The following is a 27,719-nucleotide window of genomic DNA, read 5'->3' as shown; positions in this document are numbered from 1 at the left end:
TCAGGCGGAGATAGATATTTCTAGAAATAGTCTGTATCAACTGTCACAGCATTCACCCCTGTATTTACATCCTGACTGATGCGCTGCTTGTCTTCTGCTGACAGGGGTGGGATGGCTTCACCCAGCTGGCACTTGATTTCATTAACTCTCGCCTCAATACTCATGTCAATCTTTTTTTTTGTTGCAATCACCATGTCTTGGATTGACTTTTGAGCCTCTTCACAACCACGTAGTAGCTTCTCATGCTCAACCTTCACCTGTAGGTTTGAGGGATACGTGGTGATGAGTCTTCCTAAAGCGCTCAGGCGGTCCATCAAGTAGCGTTGGGAAACCTCGCAGTAGGTGGACGAGATCATGTAGACTAAGTTGGCAACACTGCTGGATGCAAACGCGCGGTTGTACATCAGGTCCTTCACAAAGGCCTCGGTGGAATAGTTGGGAATGTTCTGCACTGATTCGGCCGACTGCACTAACTCATTGACATTTGTATCTAAGCAGGACTGAACGAGGCTGGATATCATCTGACAGAAGTGGGACATTTTCTGCCACTGCTCCTTCACCTTCCCCAGAGATTCCAGGCCTTGCATGAGCATATTCATGGTTACGGCAAAATCAATCTTCTCCAGTTTGTAGCTCCTCATTTCATCCAGGAGGTCTGTTACTTCCTCATTTTCTTTGTGTACCTTCTCAAAGGATTCCTTGTACATCTCCTGAGTTCTTTTTAATTGAATTGTGGCTTGTTCCACTCTTGTCTGTGCCATTTGTGCAGAGTGCGTGCCGATGCTGACAGGGCCTTGAGCGCTTGCTGCATTCGGTGGGTTTGTCTGCAAAGGCTGAGCATTAATCGCTGTCTTACAATATGAATCAACTTTTATTGACCTGCTAATGATTCCGATTAACTTTTGAACAAGATGTTTCAGGTACCACTCGTCTGTACTCTTATATAATACAGCCTGTTTCAATTCTATACAAAAAGTATGAGCAGCATATAAAACAGCCTTCATCATTGATTGTGCGTTACACTCAGCTTCTGTCGCTATATTCTGTATCAATGACATTATCAGCTGTTTTGGATAGATTAACCGCACCGTTTTCTGTTTCTCATCATAAACCATTGCCATGTTAATGGTTTCCCCATCACTATCTATGAGTTTTCGAAGGCCGTCTGTGATAGCCATCATCTGATTGGACTTGGTGCAGACGTTGACGGTCGCCTGAGTGGACCAGCAGCATTAACAGTACCCATAGACCCAGGGGCAGGATTGTCTGCACCAATCACCATGCTTACAACTTTAGTTGCAGTGAAGGACACTGTGTCAAGAATGCCACCCACAAAATTAGCAGCCATGGCTTCCCACACATGGGGCACCTTCTTCAGAGCATCCTTGTAGGCATCTGTGGCTTCCTGGAGTTGTGTCTCTGTCTTCTTCCTGCACTCTTCTGCCAGTCTTGCAGAGCTGTTGGCAGAGGCCTCTCTTATGGCGAGTTGCTCCAGGGCAATCTTTACATTGGTCAAGTTCTTCTCGTAGCCCCTCTTGGAGGTCAGGCAAGCTTTGAGCGCCTGCTGGACTGAGTGAATGTCGCTAGTGAAGTCAGCCTCCACAGACTGAGCCAGGGAGGTGCATTTCCTGGACGAGCTGAGGAGAGCGCTCAGGTGGCCTGGGAGCAGGGCATGGACAGTGGCAGTGGGCTGGAACAGAATCTTCACTAGGTCGTTAATGGCACTTTGCATGTTCCCTGAGAGAAGCCTGATCTCATCCATATTTTTTTTTGCTGTGTTGAAGGATTTCCATGCACTTTTGGAAATCTGCACTAGGGTGTCATCAAAGGACTTTGGGTATTGCTTGTGATTGAAACCACTGGATGATCCAATGGCTGCCAGCTCTGCCAGGACCGCGATGGAGATAGGGACGGGCATCAGGAACTCTTCCCAGTTCGCGTACGGTTTCATCATCTTCTCGACATCCAATTTCACGTCCATGGGTTTGGAGACACTCCGCACTGCTGCCTTGAGGTTAGCAGCTGATGTTTTACATTCCACTTTCCTCTCACTCCCTAAACAAAACAGATTCAGAAAAAAAGTGACATTTATTGTGTTAAGAGAATACCAGGGACAACAGCAATCATCTGGGGGAACACATGTCCATTTCGAGGGGTTAACCCGTTCATTCTGACATGTAGCCCCCACATATGTCATCTTTAGCTCCTCAGCTCATCTCTCCCACAAAAGCAGACTTCAGATGAGGACAGCAGGAGCAGGGTCCGGCTTCCCATCTCAAAAGAACCTCATTTGGGACAAATCTAACCCTTTCTGTAAACTACATAGTAACACAAAACCATAGGCGACTGGGCGATAAACATATATCTTTAACATAACATAACTATCTAGAGTGATCCATTGGCTTTACACGTAGTAATGGAGACGACAGAGGGTACAATCTCTTCCAGGGGGCACACCCTGCCCAGTGGCGGCTGCCTCTTTCATCCCACATTACATGATTGGGTGTGAAATTACTAAAATATGGGCCTACTGGAAAAATGATGTGTAACCCAGGCCTACATTAATTTATCAGTGAAGGCGAGATGCTGCAGCTAGGAGATTGTAAACGTTTAAGTCATCACTGTGAAAAACTGTTTAAATGTACTTATAGGCATGGCCATGCTAGGAGTAAACAGATATAATGCAGACATGGAAAAAATACCAGTCCATACAGGCATACTAGACTTAGACATACAACAAATAATACACATGCATAGGCAGAGTAGACATTCTGATCCCAATTTCCAAAACCATTTGCAACTCTAAAAAAGATTTAGGAGTACAGTGTCAGGATTTACAGATCACTCAAACCACAAACCTTGAAAATGTGGCAAACATCCTATTAACCCCACTTGAAATGACACTCTGGCAGCTCAAGGTTTTGCAGAAGAGAATCCCACACATGTGGAGGGCAGTGGGAGGTTCAAGGCTTGGTCAGTCTTAAAATTGTATTAATGTCCACATATTTTTAAGACCACACATAGCTAAGATTGTGGCCTAGGCCAGCTCCCCTCTGACCCGTTTCCATCCCGACTTTGGTGGAGATTTTAGGCCAAATGTACGAAAGGCTTTAGAATTTCTTAACGAACCAAATCACAATATTGGTCTGTTAAGAAATGCTAAAGTGCTTTTCCATAGGTACAAAGGCAGACAGGGAATGGCAACAAGTGATTTCTATGCAGTAGAAACTGCATTTTGCCATCCTTAAATAACAAAGCATCCTGATTTCTTAAGGATTTCCTAAATGCAAAATGAGCATGTAGGAAATGCTATAACCATGAGCAATTAACAAAAAATGCTTTCGGGAGACGCGCAAGCGCGTCAAGCAAGATGGCCGCCACCGCAGCTGTTCCGTGAATTTATCGGCCGATTTTCTCATAAAAGACGAATTTTGTGTCAGAATTCGACCGCAATTGAGAGCGCTTGCCTCCTCACCTGATTCTTCGCCTCTGTGTCGTTTTTTGGGTGAATTTGTGCAGCAGAAACCTTCTCTTCAGCCTCCTGGTTCCTGCTCCCAGCCTTTCCCTCAGGTACTGCATGCTCTGTGTCATCAGGGGGAGGAGTGTTGTTTAGGAAAGGGCCTGGCTTGGGCCTAACCACGCCCACAGTCCATTACAGCTGCTGCACAATTGGTTTTGAAGAGTTTTTCTCTGCTCTTTTCATATATTTGCCCATTTACTCTACATTTTTGGGTTAATTTTCACATTGGTGTATTATTACCAACAAAATTGTGAACTTTTTACCTCAAAATGGATAACAAACACCCACTCAACAATAAAAGGAGGCAACAAGTCTCTCCTCCTCCAGTCAAGTCTAAGGTGGTGGAATCCTCTGAACCTTCTCTTTCCTTAATTTTGGAGGAAATTCAAGCTTTACGTGTTAATACTGACACTATTGCCTCAGAAATTAAAAGCATGCGTAAAGATATGACTTCTTTGTCAATGAAAATTTCTGACAATTCCATTAAAATACACGATAATACCAATAAAGTGGACTCTTTTACACCTTTAGTAGATACAATTCTTCCTATGCATGCGCACCTTTTGGACATGGAAAATAGGAATAGACAGTACAACCATTTTTAATTTGCCTGAAGAAATTGAGGGTTCAAGTTGTCGTTTATATTTGGAATCTCTGCTTCCTGGTCGTCTAAATCTCAAGTTTCCAGAAAAATTTGAAGTGGATAAAGCACATAGAATCTTTTCTCATCGTAACCCTCGACATACTAAACCACGGCAAATGATATTTAAAGTACTGCGTCATCACCATCTTGTCATGATCAGGAAAGCTGCAAGAGAAATTCCATCATTAATGGTGAATGGTAACAAAATTTTTATTCACCAGGACTTTGCAAAAGAAACGGTTACTATCCGTAAGGAGTTTTCTGCTTGTCATCCACAGCTCAGAAGCCTTGGTTTTAAATATGAACTTTTTGATCCTTCTACAATGCGCATATGGAAAGATAACTTCTCCAAATCCTTTCAACGTCCTGAGGAATCGAGGCACTTTCTTGATCAGCAAAGTCCACCTACAATGGATACCCATGACCCTAACACTTGACATCTTCTTGTTGCAAGTTATACGGCACATATTTGATTATTATTCTTTTTGCGGGCTTCAGCGGTTCTGGCCATGCTTGTAGAACGTGTCTGCGTTTCTATGTTTTTTTAATGTATTTTGTTTGTCTGTCTTTCCCTATTTTCTTTTTCTCCTTTTCTGTTCCTAACTATAGAGTTACTGTTTTCTTCTGTATTTCAAATATGATCTTTTTCGTCTCTTCTTGTTTTCATATTTTCTTTCTTTTTCTCCTTTTTTCTTATTCATAATGGCTACAGTTCACAATATTTAAATTGTTTCTCTTAATGTTAAAGGTTTGCGACACCCAGTCAAACGTACAAAAATGTTGGATTACTTAGGTAGTTGTAAAGCTGATATCTGTGTTGTTCAAGAAACTCATATTGATGATAAGATATTACAGTATCCGCCCTGATACCCTCGGAAGCGGACGCTCCCCACGACCCCTGGTCCCACCTGGGTATCGTATCTTAATGCACTCTGCTGCCGATTTACCCTGCATATTACAATTTTTACTGGTGCCTGCGCTGCACGCTGCACTCTGCTGCCGATTTATCCTGTAACTTACTATAATTTTTTCCTGGAGCCTGCGCTGCTCGCACTTCCTCCCCAGCTGCATCCGCCATAATTTAGTAGACTCTCAGCTGTTGTGGTGTGGTGCTCGCTTTGTGTGCCCTCATTGACTCGCATTGCCTCCGCATTGTTTAGTAACGTGCACAGCCTGTCCCGGTTTCGATTCGCTAGCCATTTTTGTTGTTGTTGTGAATAGGAGCCCGGCCCCTCCACCACGATCCCGCCTCCCAGCTGATCCTCCCTCCCACTAAGTGCCTTGCCTCGCTCCGTCCTTTGTTTGCGCTGTGTCTGCCCTGATACTCTCGGAAGCGGACGCTCCCCACGACCCCTGGTCCCACCTGGGTATCGTATCTTACTGCACTCTGCTGCCGATTTACCCTGCATATTACAATTTTTACTGGTGCCTGCGCTGCACGCTGCACTCTGCTGCCGATTTATCCTGTAACTTACTATAATTTTTTCCTGAAGCCTGTGCTGCTCGCACTTCCCCCCCAGCTGCATCCGCCATAATTTAGTAGACTCTCAGCTGTTGTGGTGTGGTGCTCGCTTTGTGTGCCCTCATTGACTCGCATTGCCTCCGCATTGTTTAGTAACGTGCACAGCCTGTCCCGGTTTCGATTCGCCAGCCATTTTTGTTGTTGTTGTGAATAGGAGCCCGACCCCTCCACCACGATCCCGCCTCCCAGCTGATCCTCCCTCGCCCCTCCCCTTCCACTATCCACATATGACAGATGCTTTTGCGCGCAGCGTTCACGCGCAGCGGTCGCGCCCCATGCGCGCCGAAGGTGCGCCAAAGGTAAGCCCGTCTACGCCCGTCCGCGCCTGGACCGCGCCCAGCACCAGACCCCCTGGCCCCCACAAACCACACTCCTCCAGCATAAAGTATGACGCCGCTACCCTCCTAGCCCTTAACCACGGACGCACACCTCAATGCTACGAAGCTGCCCCGGGACGTACCCACGGTCCCTTCGCCTGCCACTCCTGCAAATATACCAGCATCAAGACCCATACCACATCCACTAACCCCAAACACAGCACCGACTCTAACCACCTGAAGTGCATCCTGCTCAACACCCGCTCAATCCACAGACACGCCACCGAACTCTGGGATCTACTCAACACTGCTTCACCGGACGTCGCCTTCCTTACCGAAACATGGATGAACGCATCATCAACACCCGACATCGCCTTAGCCATCCCGGAAAATTACAAGATCATCCGAAAAGACCACACCGTCCAAACAGGAGGAGGCATCGCCATCGTCCATAAGGACACCTTCAAAATCACGACCAGCTCCGACGATAACCTTACAACCGCCGAACACCTCCACTTCCAGATCCACACCGACCCTAGGACCACACTCAGAGGCACCCTCATCTACAGGCCTCCAGGAACCCATAAACAATTCAGCGAAGACATCACTGACTTCATCAGTCCACATGCCCTCGCCTCCGAGAACTACATTCTACTAGGAGACCTCAACTTCCACCTGGAAAAGAAAAACGACAGCAACACCACCACCCTTCTCGACAACTTGGCCAATCTCGGCCTCAAACAACTTGTTGACACCCCCACCCATGTAGCCGGACACACCCTCGACCCAATCTTCACCTCCAGCAAACACATCTCCTTCGATCGCACCACAACTCTTCATTGGACGGACCATGGTTGTGTTCACTTCAGCTACAAAACCACCTCGACCCACAACCCCCCACAACCCATTCCCCGAAGAAAATGGAACAAAATCACCACCGACCAACTCCTCACATCACTCAACAAAAACCCACCCGCCATCTCATCGGACCCAAACCAAGCTCCCATCAAATTCAAACAATGGATCACTCACAGCACTGACGAATTAGCACCCTTGAAAAACCATCACACCAAACAAGACTGCAAAAAGGCCCCCTGGTTCAACGATGACCTTAAGAAATCCAAGAAGCTTTGCCGTACTCTCGAGAAAACCTGGAGAAAAAACCCAACCACCGACAACATGACCACCTTAAAGGCAGCCACCCGCAAACACCACCAGCTGATTCGAGCCACCAAGAAATCAGCATTCAAGAATCGACTCGACAACAACGTCCATAACAGCAAGGAACTATTCAACATCGTCAAAGAATTCACCAACCCCACCGCAGCCTCAAACGACATCACTCCCTCCCAAGACCTCTGCGATTCATTATCCTCCTTCTTCTACAACAAAATTGCCGACATACATAACAGCTTCGAAAACAGCTCCAACGAACAATCCTCTCCGCCCCCCTAAGAACCTAGACCGCCCTCTAACAACCTCAGCGCCTGGAACCCGATCACCACTGAAGACACTATCCGCCTAATGAATTCCATCCACTCTGGATCGCCAACCGACCCATGTCCCCCCCACATCTTCAACAAAGCTGACCCCATCATCGCACCCCATCTCTGTGATGTCATCAACTGCTCCTTCAACTCTGCTACCTTCCCAGAAAGCTGGAAACATGCCGAAGTCAGCGCCCTCCTGAAGAAATCCACAGCAGACCCCTCTGAACTTAAAAACTACCGCCCCATATCCCTCCTCCCATTCCCGGCCAAAGTCATCGAGAAAGCCGTCAATAGCCAACTCGCCGCCTTCCTCGAATCCAACAACTCCCTCAATCTCTCACAGTCCGGCTTCCGAGCCAAACACAGCACCGAAACCGCCCTCATTGCAGCGACAGACGACATCCGAACGCTTCTGGATAACGGAGAAACAGTGGCCCTCATTCTACTTGACCTCTCCGCCGCCTTCGACACCGTCTGTCACAGCTAAGCATGAGCGCAAAATCCGCTCCGATCGCGGATTTTGCGGATTTTCGGTAAATCCGCGATCCGCGAACTCTCGCAAATTTACCGAGAATCCGCAATCCGCGATCGGAGCGGATTTTGCGGTCAAAAGTTCAAGCCTAACATAATTTACGATGGCGCCGGCAAGCTGCCAGCGCCATCCTCAAATGGTTACTTAATTAGCTTCGACAGGAAGCTCTAACAGATAAGATAAAGCAGGGGCTCGAGCGCCTGCTTTATTTTATCAGTTGGAGCTTCCTGTTGAAGCTAATTAAGTAACTTTTGCAGGATGGCGCTGGCAGCTTGCAGGCGCCATCGTAAATTATTTACATGGTGTGTCTTCTTGAATAAATATGTGCCCTAGTTGAAGCTTAAATTCAGTGACTCATTCATTAGCCCAAAAATAATCGTGAGCGTTGTGGAGGCTGGGCAGGTGTGCCTTGTTCCCAAATATACCATGGGAAATCCGCTGTGATGCTGGCCAGAGGCATTTGCATCTTTGGCTTTCACGTGCGCAATCCCCCTGCTGTTCCTGTGACCAGGGGCTTCTGTCTCTTAATCTGCTGCTCTGATCGGTCTCTGACCTTTTGTATACACACAAGGGGCATGTGCGCTCGCATGGAAGCCCCGTCCGTTTGGCCCCACCCACACACTCGAGGTGTGCACCCGCCCGTCTTCCCGCCATTTACCCACTATGATGGACATTTCACTCAAGGGACCCCTGCGCACTTCGGCGCGATTGCATAGTAGTAACACACACTTGGTCGCTGGAACTAGTTGAAGCGCAAATGCAGTGACTCATTCATCAGCCCAAAAAAAATCGTGAGCGTTGGGAGGCTGGGCAGATGTGCCTTCTTCCCAAATATACCATCGGAAATCCGCTGTGATGCTGGCCAGAGGCATTTGCATATTTGGCTTTCACGTGCGCAATCCCCGTGCTGTTCCTGTGACCAGGGGCTTCTGTCTCTTAATCTGCTGCTCTGATCGGTCTCTGACCTTTTGTATACACAGAAGAGGCATGTGCGCTCGCATGGAAGCCCCGTCCGTTTGGCCCCGCCCACACACTCGAGGAAGCCCCGCCCCCAAATCCGCCGATCCGCAAAATCCGCGGATTTTGCGGATCCACGATCCGTGAATCCGCAAATTCGTGAATCGTGGATCCGCAAAATCCGCCCATGCTTAGTCACAGCACCCTCATACAACGCCTCAGCAACATTGGCATAAAAGATAAGGCCTTGGACTGGATCATCTCGTTCCTAGCTGGGAGAACTCAGAGAGTCCGACTTCCCCCATTCAAATCCGAGGCCGCCGAAGTCATCTGCGGTGTACCACAAGGTTCATCACTCAGTCCCACCCTTTTCAATGTTTACATGAGCCCTCTCGCTTCCATCGCGCGTCAACACAACCTCAACATCATCTCCTACGCTGACGACACCCAGCTGATCCTTTCCCTCACCAAAGACCCCATCACCACCAAAACCAATCTTCACGAAGGCATGAAAGAAGTAGCCATATGGATGAAAAACAGCCGCCTAAAACTTAACTCAGACAAAACGGAAGTGCTCATCCTAGAATCATCCCCCTCTGCCTGGGATGACTCATGGTGGCCTTCGGATCTGGGCTCAGCACCCATACCCACAGACCACGCACATAACCTTGGCTTCATCCTAGACTCCTCACTCTCGATGACCAAACAAGTCAACGCCGTCTCATCCTCCTGCTTCAACGTACTCCGTATGCTCAAAAAAATCTTCCACTGGATCCCCGCCGAGACAAGAAAGACTGTCACCCACGCACTGGTTACGAGTCGACTAGACTATGGAAACACCCTCTATGCCGGAATCACAGCCAAATTACAGAAAAAACTCCAACGCATCCAAAACGCATCAGCAAGACTCATTTTGGACATCCCTCGCCAAGATCACATTACCGGCCACCTGAAAGACCTCCACTGGCTTCCCGTCAACAAGAGAATAACATTCCGTCTCCTCACCCACGCACACAAGGCCCTCTACAAACTAGGGCCCGAATGCCTCAACACTCGACTATCCTTCTACACACCCACTCGCCAACTAAGATCCTCCAATCAAGGCCTCGCCGCAGTTCCGCGTATCCAAAGATCCACCAAGGGAGGTAGATCCTTCTCCTACTTGGCGGCCAAGACCTGGAACTCGCTCCCCACCCACCTCCACCTTACACAGAACCACATCTCCTTCAGAAAAGAACTTAAAACCTGGCTATTCGATAAATAATGAACCCCCTCCCCAAGCGCCTTGAGACCCTCTGGGTGAGTAGTGCGCTATAGAAATTCTTGAACTTGAACTAGTATATGAATAAAAAGTGGGTTCACACTATTGTATCTTCTCCTGCTAATGGCAAGAAAAATGGGGTTGCTATTTTCTTTGCAAAAAGGTTGCACTGTCAAGTTTTACATAAAATGTCAGATTCTGAGGGTAGGTATATAATAGCCAAAATTAAAATTCATGACTCTACTTTATTTCTGCTTAATATTTATGGCCCTACAGCAGATGATCCTGCTTTCTGGTCTACTATTACTACTGAAGTTTTACAATTAGGAAATGTTCCAATGATTGTTGGGGGTGATTTTAATATTATTGCTGACCCATTGTTGGATAGGCTTTCTACAACTAGATTTTGCCCCCCTAAAGTGTTTCACGCCTTTAAATCCTTTATTCAAACTACCAAACTAGTTGATATTTGGTGACTTCATTTCCCTACTGAAAAATGTTTCACCTTTTTTTCCAACCCCCATAATTCACATTCTAGGATTGACTATTTTTTAATATCCTCCTCCCTTATTCAAGCTGCAACTGCTCCGGTCATTGGTAATATTGATATATCAGATCATGCTTTAATTTCCTTTGTTTTAAATATTTCCTCCACTTTCACTAAACAATCCAGATGGCGTATGAATACTGGTATTGCCCTCAATGAACGTAATAAACCTAAATTATTACAAGCTATTCAGGACTATTTTTTGTTCAATCCAGAAAATTCTACTTCTATAGTTAATAGATGGGATGCTTTCAAGGCTTATATTAGAGGTTCAACGATTTCTATCATGGCTCATGAAAATAAATTGTTTAACTCGAATATTAGAACCCTAGAGAAACAAATAGCAAAATATGAACAACTCTTTATGTCATCCAACGATCCCTAATACAAACTTAAGTTTCAAAAACTCCGATATGAATTTAATTCTATTCTCAGTAACAGAGCTGGAGTTCAACTTGCTAAATCAAATGCTAAATTCAGGTTAAATTCCAACAAGTCGGGGAAACTCCTTGCTAAATAATTACGTATTAAAAGAGATAAAACACAGATTACCTCTATTCGGAGCCCCCAAGGCCAGATTGCATTATCCCACAATGACATTGTAAAAGAATTTTTAGATTTTTATTCAAACCTCTATAACAAACTGGATCTTTGTGATAGTTCATTAATTGATGCCTTTTTAAATAATTGTGATTTACCCCAAATTTCTCCTTTAGATAGAATTGGATTAGATATGCCTATTACTAATGATGAAATTCTGAAAGCCATCAAATCACTTAAAAAAAAAATCTCCTGGTCCTGATGGTATCCTTGCGAATTTTATAAAGAATTCCAACCTCATCTTTTACATTACTTATTTCACCTTTTTTCATTTTTTGGTTCCTCTGGCACCATTTCAGGCTCCTTTGCTGATGCTTTGATTATTGTGCTCCCCAAGCCTGATAAAGATCCTACTCTAGTTTCTAATTATCGTCCCATATCCTTGATAAATCAAGACTGTAAATTATATGCTAAAATCCTTGCCTCCAGATTAGCTCCTATACTCCATTCTATTATTCACCCTGATCAATAAGGATTCATGAAATATAGATACTCCGCTAATAACACAAGAACACTGCTACATGTTATTGAACAAAGTTCTACTCTTCTTGTTCCCACAGTAGTTATGGCTTTAGACGCAGAAAAAGCATTTGATAAACTTCATTGGCAATTTTTATTTAGAACTTTAATATCCTTTAATTTTGGTCCCTCTTTTATTCGTATGATTTCTGCTTTGTATTATGCTCCCACCTCGCGTTTATTTATCAACGGCCAAATTTCCACTCAATTTTCCCTATTTAGAGGTACGCGGCAAGGTTGTCCCCTTTCACCACTTTTATTTTTGTTGGGCATTGAACCTTTTCTTAATTGTATTCATAATTGTGATAATATTCAAGATATTACAGTTAAAAATGTTACTGTCAAAACTTTGGCATATGCGGATGATGTGTTATTGTTTATTAGTAATCCAAATTCCTCTGTCCCACTATTATTAGATATTATTGCCAAATATTTTGTAGTCTCTGGATACAAACTTATTGTTAGTAAAACAGAATTTTTCCCTCTAAATATGCTGTGTACCCCTGATATGTTACCTGTGAATGATGTTATTTGGCAACAAAATAAACCGAAATACCTGGGTATTTGTTTTTCCTCCTCCGTACCTTCAACGTTAAAATTAAATAGTAATTTTATATTTGACTACATTAAAAATACAACTACTAGATGGTCTTCCCTTCATCTTACTTGGTGGGGGAGAATGGAATCTATAAAAATGAATATTGCTCCTAAAATTTTGTCTTCCCTTGCTATGATTCCCACTCAATTTCCACTGACGTTCTATAAACGAATTGATAAATTATTATCTAAATTTCTCTGGAACAGCAAACCTCCTAGAATTGCTTACAAAAAATTAAAAAATACCTAAATATCATGCAGGATTTGGCGTTCCTGACTTTTTACTTTACCATAAAGCATTCATATTAAAACAAAGCTCATTAAGGTTTACTGCTTCTCCTATAGTTAAACCTCCTATTTTGCTTGATATAGAAGCATCGCTTGTGGATCCTTTTCCATTACCATCCTTGCTTACTATGTCTCATAAAGCTACTATTGTACACCGTTCGTCCATAATCAAATCTTCAAGATTGATATTCAATGATTTAGATTTAAATTTTGCTTCCCCTTTAATTTTTACATTGGATTTATCAATATGGCATAGTGCTATTATTAAATTGAATAGAAATATAACTTTCTGGAATTCATGGTTTAAAGCGGGCATCTTCTACCTTAAAGATATCTTTTGTGATAATACTTTTCTTCCTTTTGATAAATTGCAATTGACATTTAAATTACCTAATACTGATTTGATTAAATATCAATTTTTATGTGACTCCATTTTAGACTCATTTCCTAATGGAGTTCCTTCAACCGGTCACAACTGATTTCATAATTTATCTTAATGCTATTGGTAAATCTTCAAACGCTGTTTCCATATTATACAAAAAATGTGTTTCCTCAATTGGTACTAATATCAATGTAATTTCTACATTTTGGAACTCAGAGCTTTCCATTTCTCTATCCAGTGACTCTTGGAAAGTTATTTGGCTCAATAGCATTTCTGGTTGGTTACCGGTGTCTCTTTATCAAACTAATGCATACATTTTGTTTAATTCATTGTGTACCCCAATACGTCTGCATCGTGCTAAGTTACTTCCTTCAGATATTTGTTGGCACTGTAAATTGCATCCTGGGTCCATATGTTATATGATTACCCCATTATTATGACATTTTGGTCTGAAGTTTGGGCCATAATATCGAAATTATTACCTATTCAAGAGACTCTTTCTTACAAATTGTTAATTTGTAAATCAGTTGTGCTTTCTTACCCTCTTACTGATTCTGAAGCAAAGTTGTTTAATTTCTTAATTTCTGCTGCTCTAAAATCAATCACTTTTTGTTGGAACGATGCTTCGTCTCTATCTGTTCATGCTTGGTGGTCATGGATTATCTTTACAAGAAGAGGTGCACAATTATCATTACATGGAATTAATCATAATATGCTCTCTTATCAATCCTTCCGGTTACCTATAGATTCATATTTGTTGTTATAATAATAATTATTCACTATTATTCTGTTTTAGGTTCACACTCTGTATGTAATCAATTTTGAATGTTAATAGTAACTCTACGTTTCATATAAGATGATTTAATATGCACTCTCCCCCTCTTCCCTATGTCCTTTTCCCTCCCATGAATTTATTTTCCCCTTGATTGACTATTATGTTATCTTACTCTAATGATTTATTCTATTTTAATGATTATTTGTATTAATCAATTAATCAGATTTTATTGCTATCTTATGGATTTAGGTATTGTTTTTTGTGTGTCACCTTCTAAATATTCAATAAAATTATTCTGAACAAAAAAAAAGAAATGCTTTTAAAATGCATTTGTTAAAGTGCCATGTAGCACGCACATGTGTATGCTTTATACGTGCACCACTTTTTGGGGGGATGCATGAAGGTGGGCCTTAGGCCCATAGTCACTCTTGGTTTTCCATTTCTTAATTTATGATTTCCTGATCTGAAATTGCAAATTTGGAAATGCAAAACCATTCCTACCTATGGGCCCATAGTGACAAATGGTTTAGCATTTCCTATTAGTGAGTCCAAAAGAGTTGGAATCAATAGCCATAGAGCTGGCTTCGTTATTAGGGAATCTCTATTTTTCTACATTTCATTTTGTTTTTCCTAAATTTTCGATTTCTTGGGATTCACTATTTAGGAAATGCAAAAAGGGAATTTTGTACATATGGCCCATTCTCTCTCTCCGGGTGAGAATATTTTCCAGGATGGGATGGCTAGAGAAACACCTCAATACTTTCTGGAGTATCAGGTAAATTATTCCACAAAGGAAATTGGCATAAAGAGTACTATGCCATTGCATAAAGAAGTTGACAATGCACATAAGCAAATAGGAAAACGTGAATGTGTTCCTCAATCATGCACAGAAAACTGCAAAGGTGTCCAGGACGACTAGTCCTAGAGTTGTCGTGGGGCTCCCAGCACTGCCAGAAAAGTAAATAAGTAGTTTAAGTCAGTTTACTTTTTTGATCCTAGGGACTTATATTATATTTAAATTGTAGAGCAAATAATTCATTTTAATAGACCAATCCTGATATTGTTGAGACAAATTAACCCTTTCACTGCGGCGGCTATTCCGCCGCAGTGCTAAGGGGCGGGGGGGCCGCGAGGCGCTCCCGCGCTTGTGACGGAACCGTTCCGTCACGCCCCACGGGTGAGCTGTGCTTGTGACGGAACGGTTCCATCACGGCCCCGCCCGCTCAATAGAATGCTCAGCGCAGGTGCGGAGTTCGCGCCGCGCAGGCGCTGCGAGCGGTCCGTGACGGAACTGTTCCGTCACCAGCACAGCCCACCCGTGGGGCGTGACGGAACGGTTCCGTCACAAGCGTGGGAGGGGTTAAACAGGGTAAATCATTAGCAGGTTGTTCAATTACAGCAGACAAACTGTGCTGGCAGGAGGTAGGTGGCTGCTGAGGGTCAGAAAGATTCCTATCTGCTGTGGCTACCTTTGTCAGATTTTTTTCCAGAGAAGCTGCTTATAATTGCAAAACCTCAATTTTGCTGAGTTTACAAACCCTTTTCTTTTCTTACTTGGATATGTTGTTGTGGTTTAATTTTTTATAATTTTATAAAGCACTAACTCGACCCAAAGGGTGCAATACAGATGGACACATTGGGCCTTATTTATGAAGTCCTTGCGCCGCCGGTGCGTCACTTTTAAAATGGGAAAAAGTGACGTACCGGCGGCGCAAGGCCTTCATAAATAAGGCCCATTTATTTTTAGGCAAGGGCAGATTAAGAGATTTGCGGAGACTCAAATCGGGTTCCCTCCTTCAAAGGCGCCCACTCTAGCAATTAGGCCACATCCAGCAAGACTTTGCGACATTTACAAAAAAACAAAACTTCACAAGGCTGGCAGAAAAAAAAATTTGACCATCGTAAATCCTATTTTGGGTATTTTTGAAATAAGTCTTGACTTTTAGACATCAGCTGGCAGTTGTTCTGCTACCATTCCAATGTTTTTACCCAAAGATTCTGTGTTTGCTTCTTCACCTCTTCAATTCATAAAACTGCCTTGTGCTGTTCAGCTGTAATCCAAACACATATTGTATAAATTATTTTCGAAGAAGATCACCTCTGGATTTCAGGGGTCTTTTTTCTGTGTTATAGTAAGCCTCCAGGGGTCTTTTTTCTGTGTTATAGTAAGCCTCAGGGGTCTTTTTTCTGTGTTATAGTAAGCCTCAGGGGTCTTTTTTCTGTGTTATAGTAAGCCTCAGGGGTCTTTTTTCTGTGTTATAGTAAGCCTCCAGGGATCTTTATTGGTAATCGTGACTCCCCTTTGAATTTTAATGTAAATATTGGCATTTGTATGTCCATCAGATTTTGATATTGTATTGGTCAGATGCCGCGTGCAAATAACCTTAGTTATTCATATTTGGTAATCGGAATGTATTGTGCCTTTTAAAATACATATTTTAAGGTCCACACACAATTTTGTGGAATCAACACACACTGTGCAGTGTACTGTTGCCAAATCCAAACATCACTGACAAACATGATGACTTGTGTTAGAAAGTATCAGTTGCTTCTGTGCTCATATTTGTTATCACAATATGATACAATATTTGCATCCATGATTAGGGGGAGAATTTGGGATATTGGTTGAGAGGGCTGTAAGCTGTTCTTAACCCTTTCGATGCTGATGACGGAACCGCTCCGTCATCAGCTGGGGTGGCGCCGTGCTGATGACGGAGCGGTTCCGTCACCAGCATGTGGCCGCCCTGCCCCCTTAGCGCTGCGGCGGAATAGCCACCGCAGCGATGCGGTTAAGCAGTACCCATAATCCTCGTGAGGGTGAACGACAAAGGTCACTAAATCGTCCTGTGCTAAACCCTCTGGTAGCCCGGCACAAAATCAGTCAGGCATAAGTTACAGCCCACGTGTAAAGTATTTATGCAGCACTCAGACAGTAATATAGTGAAAATATTACTCGAGAAAATAACACACAAATTTACAAACCATAGAGAATAATATATAAAACTAATAAATACAATGACTCTTAAATGAATTAAATCTGATCAGTGGACCTGGAGTTATGAATTTGTAAAGTGTTAGTGAAGTTTAGTGCCTAAAATATCAAAGCACCAACCTTGGGCATCTGGTAGCGCACAGTCGAAAGTTAAGGCCGACCACCATGGAGAGTATTTAGATATAAGAGATGGATTGGACCCGGCCTCAGCTTAACTTTGAACTTAAAAGAAAAGACATTTTGTCGGAGAAGGTAAAATCAGTGCGACAGGGCATCTGGCGAAGTCAAAGGGCGAGGCGTCATCATCGGGGAGCTGCTGGACAAGGTGGCGTTAAAGTTCTAGAAGTTGAAAAAGTTCAGAGAGGTTACAGCCTGTACCCGACTAGGGCACCATGAGGCCTACTTTTCCTCAACAGAAGAGCTGATTGACAGGTTTGTTGCCATGTAGAAAAAAATAGAGGGAGCTTGATAATGAACATCAGGTGGTTCGCAAAAAGGTAGGTCCCAGTCTGCTGTCTTTTCTCTGGTGACTTGTCAGCAAAAAACATTCCCAAGTTTTGTTTTTTGGCCACTTGGGTACCTTTATCCCTACTTCCAAGGGTCCAGGACTGAGTGGGCACCACTTGGAGGGCAGGACTTACTTCAAATTGAAACCAGGTACGGGGTGTAAGTGGTAGGAACTTTTGGATCCCTGTAGCTCAGAACAAGAGGCAAGACAACTACCCCTTGCAGTCACTCTTGCAATCCTAGGATCAGGCAGAAGGTAGGCCAACAAGCAGCAGGGCAGACCTCTGCAGGTTCAAGGCAGGCATTAGGGGGCTTTTTCTGGTAGCGGCAGGACAGTCCTCTTCGATACAAAATGGGCCTCAAGCAGCAGGGCCATCCTGTGAAGTACAAGGCAGTCTTTCTGGGGGTCCTCCACAGTACAAGGAATGATCTGACCTTTTGTTCTGAGAGTTTAATATGTATAAATATCTGGTGCTTGCTTTTAAGAGAGGGATGATGTCCTGCTTATCCCAACTGGTTCTGGAAAGTTCCTCCTTTTCTCTACCAAGACTACAAGATATCTGGAGTGACAAAAGACTGGTGTTAGGTTCCTTTGTGAGTTTTCTGGAGGCTGACTTTTGAAATGTGTGTGGGGCAAGGAACAGCTCAGCCCCCAGCCATCCCGGCTGGATGGCCTATCCTGCCCGCACCTAAGCTCTATTGTCTGAAGGGAACAAACAAAGGTCAACTGCCAATTACACCTCATCCTATGGCCCAGATGACAGTCTGCAGGCATCAAATGGTTAGAAAAATGAAATACACATCTATAAAAGGGCCTTTTCATAACTGTGGCTTAAAATCTGACTTTACCAATACAGAGGTTTAAAATTACATTTGATTTGAGACCAAACATGATATTTCTACCTGTTCCTTAGCAAAAGTTATCAATTATTAAAGGTAATAAGATAACCCACTGTCATCCTATGGCAGAGGTAGGCGTGCAGTTGTTAAAAAGTCAATTGAAGAGTTTTTACTACCATGACGTGTAAAATTTAAAAGGACAAGTTCTATCTTTTTCATGTAATGAATCCTATCCTGTGGTCTATTTAGGGCCTACTTTAAGGGGACATATACATATTAAAAGGGAAGGTTTTTAGCGGCAGGACTTAGACCTGTTTTAAAGTGATAATTTAGTGGGTAGCACAATGTGTTCCTCAGTCCTACTAGTAGCATTACATTTCCAGGCCCTGGGTACAAAATTAACATATAGTAGAGACTTAAAAGTAGACAAATTAGGTTTGTTGAGCAGATAGCAGAATCACTTTAGTACTGGTTAATGCCAACAAAAACAAAATTCTGAAAATAGCGAGTGATGAAGGCAGAACGTTTGGAGATGACAATGGAGAAAGAGCCAAGTGGAACTATTAGCATCTTATTATTATTGGTAATATGATTATTAATATTAGGGATTTCTTAGCCGTGATACCAGGTACATTTGCTATCAATGCAAAGGATTATACACACAGTTTGAAGAAGTGTCCTAATAGGAATCAGGTTGTAACAGTTTAGCAAACAAGCTGCTGAAAGTAAATGGTTTGGTGATGTCAATGTGCTAGGATAGATTTGGCAGCAAAAGAGGTTGAAGTAAGGAGCCAGGTGTTCCCCTAATTCAATACAGAAAGTTAGATTCATATAGGCAATCTCTTTAATGTATTTTTACTTTGAGATAAATTGGATTTAGTTTATTCGTGAGACACTATTGTACAATATTGACCTGTGGAATGGGCTGATAAGCATCTTGGGTACAGTCTATATATGTTAACGTAACACAATGAGGTAGCCACCTTAAACATTCTATTTCTGTTTTCACATGCCGGAGGTGTACAAAAAAGCTATACAATGAAATTATTGCAATTATTCATCATTCAGAATGTATATGAACAAGTACAAGGTACTCAAGCACAACAGTACAAACACATTAATGGAATTCAATACAGTTTAGTGTTCCCCAAATGAACAGCTGATTTCAATAAAGAGCCAACTCTGAAATACAACTCCTCCTTACTTAACAATGTCAGACCGCAGAGGGCCGCCTTGCACTGAGCCTGGTGTCACTTCTTTAACAAATGTACCTGAAACTATTTAGTTACAAATTTGCAAAATAGAGTGAGGCAAGGTTTGCCAGAGATGCCCACACATGACCAAGCATCCAAGGGGTATACCTTACTTAACCCTAGGGGAAAGCTGAGCAGCGTATGAATGACCCCACCTTGAAACAAAGCAAAACTTTCCTTCCCATATCCCATGGTGAGGAAGGCTCCATGCATCTATTTCTTTCAGGTTCAAAAAACATTGCACTGTGGTTCTGCCACATTCAATTTGTTCCCTTACAAAATCATCTTTTTCTCATAAAAAGGGATTTTACCAATTGCTGTCCTCTTTATGTGTACGGGATGCTGAGTGAAATAGTTCCAGACTATCAAGATTGTTTAAGGGAAAGCCAACATAAACATGGAATTGCAGCCCGCTTATCTTGCTCTAAACAGTCCTGAAGAATATATTTTTTCAAGGTTGCCTCAGAGTTGGTCCAGAGCGAAAGCCATAGCAAAATAGGGGCACGTTTAGTAAGATCTTCTAAATATAGCAGACATAGCTCCCTATGATAAAAAAAAGTGTGAGCTGGTGGGTGGCAGGTGCAGAAGTCTCCACATAGGTAATTTGTCCTTGACCTGCAAGGAATAGTTTCTTGAATAGCCCTAAACTCCTGCACTGTAACTGGCTTTTGGCATGCACTGAGCATTATTTTTAAATAAGAGGGAGGTCAAGGCATTAGGGCCACAGAGCCATGGAAGGTTTGGCAGTAACCTACAGCTTTAAGATACTACTGGAAATATGAGAACCCCACCTGCCAGAAGAATCAAACACAACTTCCAAATTAGGGAAATTGTGCACACTGAGAAAGTGTTTACCTATGCATGTTGGTGACGTAAACCTATGCCCCTTGGTGCCACATGCTGTAGTCTGGTATTTATTGAAGTTGGTAGATAATTCGAAGTGGCCATATACTGAATGAAGGAATCAACTAACTCGCGTAGAGTGTCAGGCTTGGGAGCCATTGAAACTACTGCATCTGGGCACAGCAACACTGGAACTCCAACACTGTCTACTATGGGTACATCTTTGAATGCATTATGTACAAATTGGCTCAGGACATTAATATACAGAATGAAAGAAGCACCAACACACACGCTTGTTCGACACCAGGAAAAAGCTGAGTGGGTCAGTGAGTTCACCTTTGGGTCCAAGCCACAGTCTGGTCATTGACGTCTCATGGAGTGTGTACAGGAAGTTTACCAAAGAACATCCAAGCCCAATTCCAAAGCACCCTCAGTCAATAAATCAATCAAGTAGGCTTGTAAGTGAGACTACTTACCTTAAGAACCTCAAGGTGATTTCCATTGCGATTTACACCGTCAAAGGCTGTTGAGAGGTTCGCACCGTCAAAGGCTGTTGAGCGGTTCGCACCGTCAAAGGCTGTTGAGCGGTTCGCACCGTCAAAGGCTGTTGAGCGGTTTGCACCGTCAAAGGCTGTTGAGCGGTTTGCACCGTCAAAGGCTGTTGAGCGGTTCGCACCGTCAAAGGCTGTTGAGCGGTTTGCACCGTCAAAGGCTGTTGATGGGTTCACACCGTCAAAGGCTGTTGATGGGTTTGCACCGTCAAAGGCTGTTGATGGGTTCGCAGCGTCAAAGGCTGTTGAGCGGTTCGCACCGTCAAAGGCTGTTGAGCGGTTTGCACCGTCAAAGGCTGTTGAGCCGTTCGCACCGTCAAAGGCTGTTGATGGGTTCGCACCGTCAAAGGCTGTTGATGGGTTCGCAGCGTCAAAGGCTGTTGATGGGTTCGCAGCGTCAAAGGCTGTTGATGGGTTCGTACCGTCAAAGGCTGTTGAGCGGTTCGCACCGTCAAAGGCTGTTGAGCGGTTCGCACCGTGGGTTCGCACCGTCAAAGGCTGTTGAGCGGTTCGCACCATCAAAGGCTGTTGAGAGGTTCGCACCGTCAAAGGCTGTTGAGCGGTTCGCACCGTCAAAGGCTGTTGATGGGTTCGCACCGTCAAAGGCAGATGAAAGGTCCATGAATTCCAGGTACAGTGGGCAGTGCCTGGCGATGACATATTTTCCCACTGTAAGGCACTAATTCAAGCACCACTCCACCGTCTATTATATTTAATCTAATGTATTCTGTATTCTTTAATATCGTTTTACTCTTCCTAGCTGGCTGCCTTGCAGTGTTTAAAAGGAAAATGTCACTCTGAAACATTGGACAGCAAGATCAATATGAAAGTCTCTTCCGCCTGCTTCACATGCTCCATAAGCTCTTCAAATGGCTCCCAGTCAGCACCAGACTAGGTATAGATAAGGGCCAGTTACCTCGCCTACAGCTGGTACAAAACGCCGCGGCTAGGCTTGTACTGGATCTCCCCAAGCGCTCCTCGGCTTCTTCTGCCCTCAGTTCACCGCATTGGCTTCCAGTGGATCGTAGAGTTTTGTTTAAGGCCCTACTTTGCCTTACTCATAATGCCTTTTATGGACAGGGCCCGGTGGGTATAAAGAAGATCTTCCACAGGTACGTCCCCGCTGGGAATCTCAGGTCAGCCAATGAAAACGTGTTGGTGGTCCCTAGACTCAAAAGGACGAAATGTGGGGGAGAGTCTTTTCTCTTCTGGCGGCCAGGGCGTGGAACACTCTTCGCGTCTCTCTTTCGGGCCAGCAAACTCACTCCTTTTTTCGTAAGCCCTTAAAGACCTGGATGTTCTCTGTGAAGTAAATCTTAGTATTTATGCTGTTTGTGCCTGTTGGCCCGTCTGTACTATAGCGCCTTGATGCCCTTCATTCATTCATTCACCAGATGAACTGTTGGAACATACAGACCTCGGTGGAGGGATTCATCCTTGACCATCCCAAAAGGACCCACATCACCCCACACCTCACAAAGCTCCAGTGGCTCCCGTTTAGAAGATGGGTAAATTCAAGATGCTGACCCACACCTGCAAAGCGCTTTACACACATGAACCAGCAAACATCAACCTCCGTGTGAATGTCCACCAACCCGCCAGACACCTGCGATCTGCCTCACTCTCCCTCTCACATCCCCCACATCTGCTGAAGTCACAGGGGTCTATCTCCTTCTCCTACCTCACTGCAAAGTCCTAGGACCACCTCCCCTTCTCCTTTTCCCAATCAAAGCAGACAGCAAGCACATGTATGTGCTGACCTATGACTGTGATGCTAACCCACACTCTTGCTTCTAGAGAGGACAGAGTGAGCTGGAGTAGTGATGAGTTATAACTCACTACTTGGAATGCACAATCTCTGGATGGACCTAAGAATACATCAGAATTTAACACTTCCCCACCAGTGGCGCAACAACGAGAAACATCTTTATTTGTCCTTGTTGTTTTCTCCTTCTGATTGTTCCGCACTCTGCAGCACACTTAGAAAGAGAAATGCCTCTGAGGATTCTTTTTGCAGGATGGTACCCCTTCCTGCAAAAACACAACCCTGCCTTCAATGAACGCAGGCACCCTTACACCATGGTGAAAGGACGCTGCATTGGTGCTAGGCAGCTGTTTTGCACCAGTGCAGGCAGGCAGCAGGAATTTGCCATATAACGTTAAATAAAAGACATTTCTTCCCTCTCCCTTTCATACAGCAAGGTGGTTTGCAATCTTGCCCTGGGACTGACCATTGGCTTTGCATTTGTCTTCAATTGGCAGATATTTTCCTGTCAAGTAATTTTCTACATTAAATACCTCTGTCGGTTTGGCAGGAGGAGACGTCTGACTATTGTTTTTGTATTGGGGACAGCAGGGTTCCAACCGCACAAATGCTTCCAGTTGAGCTGATAAGGCAAGGCTACCTACTGGAGGGGAGAGAAATTGCCTAAAAAATGGGTTTTCACAATTACAAATAGTCAAGCAAATCCACTTTGCCGTATTGGCTAGGGAAAAGGACTCAAGGCCCCCACAAACTGAGTTTCAACAGAAATAACCAGCAAGAATTGACTTCAGGGAGGATACTCCAGTGTTCCATTTACAGTGCTGCAGTGAGCAGGCAGTACACTTACCTATCCCTAAATACATAAAACACAATAGTTGGCCAGAAGTGCTTTAACCCCTTGTGTGCTGTTGACGAGCTCAGCTCGTAATGAGGGACGGTTGAGCTGAGCTCGTCACAGCCATTGGAACATTCGCACGCGGGGATAATTACCCCGCTGTGCTGAACGTTCTAAAAACGGGTGTGGTGTGACGAGCTCAGCTCGTAATGAGGGACGGTTGAGCTGAGCTTGTCACAGCCGTTGGAACGTTCGCATGCGGGGATAATTACCCCGCTGTGCTGAACGTTCTAAAAACGGGTGTGGTGTGACGAGCTCAGCTCGTAATGAGGGACGGTTGAGCTGAGCTTGTCACAGCCGTTGGAACGTTCGCATGCGGGGATAATTACCCCGCTGTGCTGAACGTTCTAAAAACGGGTGTGGTGTGACGAGCTCAGCTCGTAATGAGGGACGGTTGAGCTGAGCTTGTCACAGCCGTTGGAACGTTCGCATGCGGGGATAATTACCCCGCTGTGCTGAACGTTCTAAAAACGGGTGTGGTGTGACGAGCTCAGCTCGTAATGAGGGACGGTTGAGCTGAGCTTGTCACAGCCGTTGGAACGTTCGCATGCGGGGATAATTACCCCGCTGTGCTGAACGTTCTAAAAACGGGTGTGGTGTGACGAGCTCAGCTCGTCACGAGGGCAGCTCTGCTGTGCCTCATGACGAGGCGAGCTCGTCAACAGCACAGCGGCGCAGCGCGCGGCCGCCCTCCCCCCGCACAGCGGTGGGAAAACACCCTCCATCCAAGGGGTTAAGAAAAGACTAGTTCAACCTTAACATGGGCAACGCTTGTTACTAATCATGCATTCACTTAAAAAGGGGTAAGTAACAGTGCACCAGTGTTCAGATTCCAGATGGGTCTATTCCACTGTGATAATTATTGTATTCTACTACCTGAGCAGTGGTCAAATGGGCCAATGTCCTTGATTTCCGCAGGGCCTGTGGAATACTTTCTTGGCTACAGCTTTCAGAGTATAAACCAAAGAGTACCAAAGTTGTTAGTCATAACATTTCAGGCAAGTGCTAAGAGAGCTTGCTCAGAACGCAGGAATAATGAAGGTCTCAAATGAGAAACTGGTGTGAGCTCACAGCTTTCATTTTTCCTGGTTGTATTAGGAACACCTTTGAGGTTCCGGCAGCAACCCAACACGCATGAAGTGTGTGGCTATTCACAAGCTGGTGGACATATGTTGAAACGCCCTTGGTGCAAGGAGGGAAGACGCATACAATTAAATGCATGGGCCAGTGACATCACCTTTCAATCACACCTGGACCATATTGTCTGCCACAATATACGCTCTTGAAAGGCCTTTGCTAGGTAGTGGTTTCAGAATGGTACCAGCGCTAGGTCAGCTCTGAGTGACCAAACAGAAACTCTTCAGTTTCACCCTGCTAGGAAGTAAATACTTTATTTCTGTCATACACCCCAATTGCTTGTGTAAGTAGTCCTATAGACTGTGACAGGTGAGAGACACACAGAAAGACAATGGGAGGGCTATTTCCCTGTGAAAGGTGAAATGCTTCTATTGACAGATACCTGCTGGAGGTTTCAAGCCATGCAGTGCAAGTGTTTCTCACAAACAGATGTGTTTTCCACACTAAGGGGTCCATTAGGATGGCGGGCGGATTGCCCCCGCCAAGCTGGCGGTAGCCACCGCCAGCCTGGCGGGGGCAATCGGCCCGCCATCCTTCCCTGTATTCCCCCCCGCCATATTAGAATGGCGGGGGGGACCACGGCGGAGCAAAACACCGCCCGCCACTTTTCCGCCCCGGTCGCATTACGGCCGGGGCGGAAAATGATTAATATGGTGGCGGTGTCTATGAGACACCGCCAGCCATATTACAATGGCAAGTGTGCAATGCCTTTCCGCGGCAGCAATGCCGCCACGGAAAGGCAGGTGGTGTTCACTGGCCCCCAGACTGAAGGCCCAAGGGGGGTGGCACACGGGGGTACCTGTGGTACTCCCCTGCATTTGCATAATCAAAGCGGCAGGCACCGAGCGGTGCCTGCCGCTTTGATCATGTAAATGGTGCAATGCATTTTTGGTATTGTGGCGGGCGGAGCAGAGAGCTCCGCCCGCCACAATACTATAAATACAGGATGTGCCCGCCACTGTGGCAAGCACATCCTAATGGTACGTGCGGGACCCCCGCACTTAGGACGTGCTGGACCCCCGCCCTTAGGGCGGGCAGTCCCGATTTCCGATAGGATGGCGGGCGGGCGAAGCCCGCCCGCCATCCTAAAGTGCCCCTAAATTGGCAGAGAACACTTGGGCATGATGGGATGTTGTGCTGTTGGCGTGGCTGCTCACAAACTGGTAACCAGAGGTTCTTAAATATTCTGGCAGAGGAGAGCAGAGAGCACAGAGAGCAGCATTAATGTTCATTTTGAGGAGCAAACACGCCCACATTCTTTGAGTATATACCGAAAAGTAGCTTCACCATATGACCTTATAAGTAAAACAACGAACCTCTCGCAATGGACCGAATAATATCTCTTGCAAGCTGCGGTAAAGGTTATATGTGTCCCAATCAGGAAGAGCACCATCATGTGAAGACAGAGTTGTAAACACACACCAATGTAGAAAGTGCATGAAGCAGGAGGAGAGAGAGGTGGAGATGGTTGCAACACTCTTGGGTTACCTCAGCCCAAGAGGTGCCACCTTGGGCCCCATGGCATGTAAACCATCACACTGGCAGCTGGCACAAGGAGTAATCTTTGGGTTAGAGGTGGGGACAACCTACTGGTGGTCCTGACCTTCTAATCCTCTGATGCCCATGATGTTCACTTGGCTGTAAGTAAATTGTCACAGAGTGCACTGACAGGCACAATGCGCTGAGCCTTTTAAAGACTGTGGGGCATTTTACCAAGGGTGGTGATAGGCAATTATCGCCGGCTTAGTGGCCGTTTTCGGCCGCTAAGCGCGATAATTCTATGGCTCTATTAGCAAGCTGTCGCTAACTGATGGTAGCGACAGCTTTTAGGCGATAGCGAGCGGTTTGGGACCCGCTTTGCATGTCAGCGATATTTATCGCTAATGACATGCAAAGTGGGCGTACCCAACCTGTTAGCGACTGAAAGCAGTCGATAACGTCGCTATCGCCTATTAGCTAGGCAGGGGTATCGATGGAAATATTCCCGCTATCGCCAAAAACTAACGCTTGCTCACACCAGTTCTTAGCCATGTGAAGTGGTGTGGCTCACTAGTGAGAGGCGGCAGACCCGGAAGCAGAGAATGGCCCGGGACCAGGGTTCAATTCCCGACACGGCAGGGTCGTGGACCAGGGTCAGCGGACTCGATAATTCTCACCTCGGTGCCTACTCTAACCAGGGATCACACTCGGCAACTCTGGGCATTAAGCTTGCCTCATCTCCACAACGGCCCCCCACAGACGCCGGGGATGCCTGGTTTCACCTTGGAGATACCCAGAAAGGACCATCTCACAGGGAAAGCCAGGACGGGTTCCCCAGCGGTCTACAGCGCAGAAATACCCCATGTGGGGTGATTCAGGCGCTTTACAAGACACCATTACATTACATTATCCAATGGGAGGTGGATAACATGGCTAAGAGCATTTCGTCGCTAATGCGTAAATATCTACATTCAAGGCTGATGTCCATCTTAGGATGTGCACAGGGTGCAGACAGTACAGTGATATGTTCTTGTGTTAGCCTGCTCTGCAGTATGTTCTCCTGAAGTAAAACACCCTCACTTGTCCAAAAGAAGTGTCGGTCACTTACATGGCTGGGGGTTTGAGTTTGAGTTTAAGGAAACGAAGCCAGTGCACAATTGATTGCACTTTAGTATGGAGACACCCTGAACGCAGAGAGACGCAGCGTGGGCGGAGTGTGGCATTGATTTGCAAAATCAAGAGGCCGTCAAACGAATGACTCGACCGCCCAGCCCACGGTCCCTTGTTTATAGTACGGCTTGTAAAGCTGAGATGCCCTCCGCCTCGCTGCTGTGGGAGGAGGAGATGCCCAATAGAGTCATGACCACCACTGTCACTGCAGGACATCACAGTTAATCATTATGAAAGTGTCTGATAACTTACTGGAAATGGCAACTGGGCCAGAACAGGAACTTTCCAGGACGGACAGTACAAGGACCAGAGAGTAAATCAGTATTCGGGGTCCCAT

At 45.0% G+C, this 27,719-nt stretch overlaps 1 protein-coding gene across 1 annotated transcript; it reads right to left on the bottom strand.

Annotated features, from left to right (window-relative positions):
- On the bottom strand, nt 1–27,719 carry LOC144821928 (uncharacterized). Its single transcript, XM_078679078.1, is given in 3 exon segments — nt 1–1,222; nt 1,225–2,055; nt 27,635–27,719. Coding segments are annotated over 3 exon segments (2,118 nt in total). The 3' UTR covers nt 1–20.

Source organism: Lissotriton helveticus, chromosome 2_2 (genome assembly GCF_964261635.1).
Source record: "Lissotriton helveticus chromosome 2_2, aLisHel1.1, whole genome shotgun sequence".
NCBI lineage: Eukaryota > Metazoa > Chordata > Amphibia > Caudata > Salamandridae > Lissotriton > Lissotriton helveticus.
The sequence above is the reverse complement of the archived record's forward strand: the minus strand, read 5'-3'. Positions and strand labels throughout refer to the sequence as shown.